Consider the following 7,477-nt stretch of genomic DNA (forward strand, 5'->3'; position numbering starts at 1 on the left):
CTATATCCTGGGTGGCCAAGATCCAGTCATCCAGTGTGCCATTGTGTACCGGCACCACTGCTGCTCTATGTTCCTTATTTAGTCCGTCCCAGATCAACTCCTTGGCTAAGGCCCACCCAGGTTCCTTCATGAGACACCTCTCCTTCTACCGCCTTGTTTACTCTGTCAATAAACTGTGACGAGTCCTCAGTGGCTTCTCTGCCTTAAGCCCTGTACAGAAACTGTACCTCCCCAGCTTAAAGCAGAGAGTCAAACCTGATTGAAATAATTTGGCCAACTTGTGGCTTGTACCTCAGGGGAACTGTAGATTCCCCCTCCCTGTAAGCATTCAGCTGGGAGGTTAACATCCATGCTGTGATTGCAATCCCCCTGGTGTTCACATTCATCATAGAAGAATGCCTTCCACTTCAAAAATGTTGCAGGCTCAAGAGCGGCTCTGGCTCTGGGCAGAGTCGGTATGGAAAGTACCCATGAAGTGACCATGAACTCTACCATCTTAAAAAAAAAAATGCAATGCCTTCTATGGTGTTGTTAGGGTAAGCACACTGTTACACAGCAGGTCTCAGGGGAAAAAGAAATGTTATACCCATTTAAGGGCAATGACCCTTTCCTGCCAATCAAATGCAATCAAAATGTCACCCTGTTTCCTTAAATTTCCCTGTTTAGAACCATGAACAGCTCTTTTTATTTAATTGGCCAACATCAGTTACCATAATGTCCTTCAGAGTGGTCCACACTGTGGTGAATGGCAGGATTTGCCACTGTTAAAAGACTCAGCATGTTGCCACAGTTTCTCTGATCATCTGTCCTTGGGTGGCATCAGGTACCTTCACATCTTGGCTGCTGTAAGACTGCCACCAACAAGGGAGCACCATGTCCCCTAGCAATGCTGACTCCCACCTATGGGCATGCATGCCCACAGGGCGTGGCTGGAGCACAGGATGGCCCCGCCCCTTGTTCCTCCTTACTACACCAACCAGACTGGTTTCAGCACTGTGGAAAATTAACCATCATACACTCCCAACAGTGCATATATTTGAGAGTAATGGTTGTCTTTCTTTTCACATCATAGCCATCCAGACTGATGTGACAGGAAATCTTATGGTGGTTTTGATTTATATTTCCTTGAGAATTAGTTTTTTGAACATCATTTTATTGCTTCTTGGTCATATCTGTGTCTTTCCATGGATGGGATATCTGTTCAAGTCTTGTGGATTTTGAAAGAGGTTATGAACATTTTTACTAAATTCTAGGAGGTTTCAATAAATGTTGAAAATTAACCTCTATTCAATATGTGATTTGAAAATGTGTTCTCCACCCTGTGGGTTGTCTGTTGACTGCTGTTCAACTTTCTGTACAGAAGCATTTTTAGTTTTATATCTTACCATTTGTGTATGACTGAGTTGGCTCTTGTTATTTTGGCGTAATATCCAAGAAATCATTTTCTTTTCTTTTTTATTTTTTGTTGATTTTAAAAAATGACAGCAGAATGCACTTCAATTTGTATTACATGTATACAGCACAATTTTTCATATCTCTGGTTGTATATAAAGTATGTTGACACCGATTTGTGGCTTCATACATGTACTTTGGATAATGATGACCATCACATTCTACCAGCCTTGCTAATCCCCTGCCCCTTCCCCTCCCCTCCCACTCCTCTGCCCTATCTAGAATTCATCTATTCCTCCCATGCTCCCCCTCCCTACCCCACTATGAGTCAGCCTCCTTATATCAGAAAAAAAATTCAGATTTGGTTTTTGGGTATTGGCTAACTTCACTTAGCATTATCCTCTCCAACACCATCCATTTACCTGAAATGCCATGATTTTGTTCTATTTTATTGCTGAGTAATATTCCATTGTGTATATATTCCACATTTTTTTATCCATGCATCCACTGAAGGGCATCTGGGTTGGCTCCACAGTTTAGCTATTGTGAATTGTGCTACTATAAACATTGATGTGGCTGTGTCCCTGTAGTGTGCTGTTTTTAAGTCCTTTGGGATTAGACTGAGGAGAGGGATAGCTGGGCCAAATGGTGGTTTCATTCCCATATTTCCAAGGAATCTTCATACTGTTTTCCAAATTGGCTGCACCAATTTGCAGTCCCACCAGCAGTGTATGAGTGTGCCTTTTCCCCCACATCCTCACCAACATTTGTTGTCATCTGTCTTCATAATAGCTGCCATCATTTTCTATTCCAGTATCCTAAAGGTTTTCAACCTTTTTACAGATTTATAGATTCGCTTCTCCCATGTAAATCTTCAATCTGTCTTGAGTTTAATGTTTGTGTATGGCTGTCGTAAAAGGGTCCTCTTTGATTCTGTGCATGTGAGTATTTTTTAACAGATCCTCCTTACTACATTGGCTATATTTGACAGTGCTTTTAAAGATGTCTTAGTGAGAATGTATGTGGATATTTCTCTAGGCAGTCTGTTCTGTTCCACTAATTTATATGTTTACTTTTATGCCATTACCATAATGTTTTTTTCTCTGTGTGTGTGTGTGTGTGATGAAGTGTTGCTGATGAACCCCAGGGCCTTGGGCATGCTGGGTGAATGCTACATCTCCAAGACCCATCCCCAGCCCCACCACATGTTTCAATGACTATCACGTTATCACATATTTTAAAATCAGAATGTGGTTCTATTAGCATTGCTTTTTTAAAATCAAGATTACTTTAGCTATTCAGGGTATTTTTATGGTTTTGTATGGATTTTAGCTTTCTTGTTTCCTATTGCTATAAAATATATCACTGAGATTGGAATTGGATATTGCGTCTGATGTGTGTATAATTTGATCACGTGGACATTTTAACGCTGATCCTTCGTATCCATAAACATGATGCTTTTTTTTTTCTCTTACTCGTAATTAATTTAATTTCATTCATCTTTATAGTTTTTCAGGGAACAGGTCTTTCCCTTCCCTGTTCAAGTTTATTTCTCAGTCTTTTGCTTTTCCTAATGATATTGTTGGGGGGGGGGGGGGATGTTTATCTGAGCCACCTGGATCCCATGGATAAATCCCAGGCCTTCATGATGAATGATGTTGCTTTCAACATGTTTAATCCAATCTGCTCACATTTTTCTCAAGTTTTTTTTTGTGTCAACCTTATAAAATGCATTTGGAGATCCTTCTTCCTCCCTTGTTTGGAGGAGATTAAGAGGCTTTGGTGTTAGCTGTTTTAAAACCCTGGTAGCCTTCCACCATGAAGTTCTGGGTCCCTGGACTCTTCTTTTGAGGGATGTGTGTGCTACTGGTTCCATCTTCTCAATCAATATTGTTCAGTTTAAGTCTGTTGGTTTTTCATTCCTCAGTTTTGGGAGATGGTGTGTGTCCAGGGATCTGTCTGTTTCTCTCTGGTTATTGTTGGTGTGTGTGCAGTTGTTCTCAGCCCTACTCTATGGTCCTCCCCGCCACCAGTGCTTTCATTTTTGATATTCTTTGTCTTCCCTTTCATTCTTTCAGCCATTCTGCATTGAAGATTGTCAATTTTGTTTTCCTTATCAAGGAACGACCCCTGGGTTGCTGGGTTGATCTTTACTACTGTTCTGAGTGCTTTTCACTTATTTCTATTCTCATCTTTATTCTTGCCCTTGTTCTGGAGATTTGGGGGAATGGCTTTTAATGTTTTTCCTCCAGTTCCTTAAAGGGTCCAGTTAGGCAGCTTATTTGGAAATGTTTTCTTTCCATAACATGAAATGTGTTGCTCTGCAACTCTTCACACTCCTTGCATGGGGTTCCCCGAGGTCTAGTGTGTGGTCCTCTGATACTTGTTTTTCTAAAGAGCTTTTCTGATTCCACTTTTGAGTTCTTCTTTGCATTATTAATTAAAAGGCGTTGTTTAAACTCTCCCATATAAGTTCTTTGCAGTTGTCCTTCTTTATTTTAATTTGTACTTTAATTCTATGGTGCTTCTAAAGATACTAGATGTGACCTTAGGGTTCTTTGGATGGAGGAGGCTTGTTTGATGACCTGGTGTTGTCCTCCTGCTCTGAGCACATCACAGTCCTGTATTCTGCTGTTGGTTGGAACTTTTCTATGTGTCTTAGGTCCTTTTTGTCCCTGTAGTGTTTACGTCATGATGTGAAGTATAATTTTTTTTGCTGTTTTTATATTGCTGCTAATTTATCTTGAGTTCAGTCCATATTTTATTCATTTTGTTTCCTGACATTAGGTCAGACATTTGTCACTAGGACACCTTCTTGGTGAGCTGATGCTCTTTCCCAGTATGTGATGGCCTTCTTCTCCTCTGACCCTGGGTGACCTAAAGCCCAGGTTCTCTATTCAGGTGCCTGTGCTAACTGGTTCCCTTCTTGCCAGGTGCATCATTTTCCTGTCCTGTTATTCTCTTTGTGTGTCCTTACAACTCCAGGGCTTGTATTGCACAGAGTTTATATGGGTGGGTTATTTTTTTTTTTGGTGTGTTTATGAAGACACCCTATGTCACTTGATAGTGGATATTTATTTATTCACTTAACAGGTGTTGATAATGACTCAAATCTCCATTTTGCTCAATGGTCTCTTTTCTGTAATTCTTTGGTTTCTTTAATATTCTGTTACTCTGGGTTTTTTTTTAATTTCTATACACATATCATCTGCTTCCTTTACTTCATCAATTTTTTCTACAGTATTTTTTTCTCAGAATATTTTACATTTAATTGATTTCCCTCATTTAAATATACTATATTACAAGTGCACAATTTTTGCAATACTGATCTCATGATTAGGAAAATTTCCATGGGTCACCTACCAATTCAATTTGGTGTTTTGACTTCATATACATTTCTCCAGAAAGCCTTCTATTGGAGCTACCTACTACAGTGCTTAAAGTCTTTGAAAGGCTGAGCAGCACAGAGTGGGTACTTAGCAGAATGCATAGGAAGAACACTTTTCCTGGGAGAGACTTAACGGTTCACAATTTTCAAAACCAGTCTTCAAATAACTGGGACAAATCAGTCATACCTGTTTTAAAGCTCACCAAATTACACTGTGGCCCATTGAGAATCTTATCACTTACTTTTAAATTTCAGAACCAATATTTTCCACAATGGGTTTATGATAATTAAAAACAGGTTTATTGTGAATATATATATATAGTAACAAAACATCAAATATATAAATATAACAAATAAAATGTAACAAAACACCAAATACATATAAAATAAACATTGTGACTCTTTCTTCAGTGTACAGTCATGGATGGTCTGTTCACATGATTACACAACTGTCCCTTCTGTGAGTTATCTGCATTTTTCTTATTATGGAATAGAGATTAAAAATTCTCCACTGTCCACTTTGTTGGGTCCCTGGAATTCCATTCTATATTCAGTCCCTACCAATTTGGCTACTCCAACTTCTACCTCCTCTAAGTAAATTTATATAATATTTGTTCTTTTGTGACTCACTTGCTTCAGTGAGTACCTTGAAGCCTCAGCTATATTGCACTGTGTGCCAGGAATCTTCTTCTGTTTTCTAAGTTTCTAATATTCCAGTTTCTGCAGAAGCTATGTATTGTTTGTATTTTCTTATGGATGTAGGTACTGAGTTGTCTCTACCTTTGAATATTTAAAACATGGATTTATGAGAAATTTTATAGAAATAATGTTTTTAATCCCTGCACAGAGTGTATGTATGTGTGTGAGTGTGTGAGTGTGTGTGTGTGTGTGTGTGTGTTAGATCAGGTGATATTTTATGGTAGTAAAAGTTTACATTATCTACTTTGGAAAAAATACAGATAACCAAGACAATGAAATTATTAAAAAGCCTTGGAATTATTGTATCTAAAAAATAGTATGGAATATACAAGACCTGACAAGTGACATTCACTTCACAGGGTCCCTTGTGGACACCATGTGAAAAATGAATCCCTGGTAATATCTCAGAGAGGCATGTGGTTTAACTTTCTTTTACATATTTGCCGTCCGCATGTTTCCAAATAAATCATTTTGAGAGATGAAGGAGGAATTTGTATTGCATTTAAAACAAAGAACATACACCCTCCACCATGATGAATTATTTGAAAGCCAGCACATTTTTTTTCATCTTAACACAATTTATCCATCACCGGCTATTGAAATATGTAGTGTCTTACCCCACATATATCTCAAAATACTAATAATACGTTTTTCAGTAGCAATGAACACCAAAGGGCTGAATGAGGCATAGCTATGGGCCACGAGGATCTGGATACAGTAAAATATTGGATCATCCTTCACCGTGAGTCTTGCGTAGGAGATAATGCTGTCCAAGATGGACATGACCACAAAGCAACTCAAGAGCAGCAGGATTGTCCACGTGGCCCTCAGTTCTGGGGATGATATTGGGGACAGGCTGGTGCTATGAAGATTATGGGACTGCCTCTTATGCCTGCACAAGAGAGCCACCATGTATCCATTTGAAATGGCCATGATTCCTATAAGGGAGCCTTCCCTGAAGGTCAGCAGGGTGGCAAAGGTGTGTTGGAGGAGCAAGGTCATGGGCCAAAGAGAGCAGGATTCTGTGACATACATAAAGGTGTCTGAGGTCCAATTGGGGGTAGCAGCAATGGAGATGAAGAGGTGGCTACTGAAGGATGAATAGATGACCCACAGGAAGAGAAGGAACACAGGTTGTGACGTGAGGATTTATGTTTGAACTTTGCCAAGCAGGAGCCCCTGGGGCTGAGGGTGATGGCTTGGAGGACACTCAGAAGGCAGGTGGTGCAGAGGGAGAAGCCCCTCATCAACCTGTACAGGTAGATAAGCAATTTACATTTCACATGACCCCACCTTTCCCCCTGAGGTGTATAAATATCTGAATCTATGAAACCCTTGATGAGCAGCATTGATAGGTGAATTAGTGCCAAGAGACCAATGGGCAGGTCAGTGGGCTTAGGTCTGTGCCTGGTAATGTGCAAGGAGACGTGGACTAGAAGAAGAAGGGCGTTGGCCATGACCCCAATGCCAATTTCAGTGTACACGGTGTTTCTTATGTGAATGTTACTGTACAGTTTGTGGGCTTTGCCCATCTTCTGGGGAAAAGAAAAATATTATTAACACCTTAGGGAAAAAAAAAACAAGAAAATGTCTTTTTTGGAAATATGATCTTCTTCATGGATCTCAACGAACATTACTGCCATGAGGAAAAAAACAGAAAATTCATCCAAATGTATCTTTATGCCACATGAAAACTCAATTCTGGTGCTGGGCACAGTGGTGTCTGCCTGAAGTCCCAGTGACCTAAGAGGTGGAGGCAGGAGGATCACAAGGGTGAAGCCAGTCTTCACATCGTGGGGAGAACCTGTTTCAAAATATAGAGTAAAAAAGACGGAGTGTAACTTGGTGCTGGGGCACTTACCCACAAAGCAATCCCCGCACAAAATAGTAAAATAAATGACTCCTGTGTTTTACCTTTCATCCCCGAGAACCTGTCCCCAAAACAAATCCCCATGCACTGACTCATCTCAACACCTCCGAGCCTTGGCTAGATTACAT

The 7,477-nt window shown here is 40.0% G+C and overlaps 1 protein-coding gene across 1 annotated transcript; it reads right to left on the minus strand.

The window, feature by feature from the left end:
• Positions 1–6,058: 6,058 nt before the first annotated feature.
• On the minus strand, positions 6,059–7,011 carry LOC124102440 (vomeronasal type-1 receptor 48-like). The gene is given in 2 exon segments (XM_046458736.1): positions 6,059–6,600; positions 6,603–7,011. Coding segments are annotated over 2 exon segments (951 nt in total).
• Positions 7,012–7,477: the final 466 nt, after the last annotated feature.

The sequence above is a fragment of the Marmota monax genome, unplaced genomic scaffold (genome assembly GCF_021218885.2).
Source record: "Marmota monax isolate L192 unplaced genomic scaffold, Marmota_monax_Labrador192_F-V1.1 WCK01_AAM20220418_F8-fsc00370, whole genome shotgun sequence".
In the NCBI taxonomy this organism is placed as follows: domain Eukaryota; kingdom Metazoa; phylum Chordata; class Mammalia; order Rodentia; family Sciuridae; genus Marmota; species Marmota monax.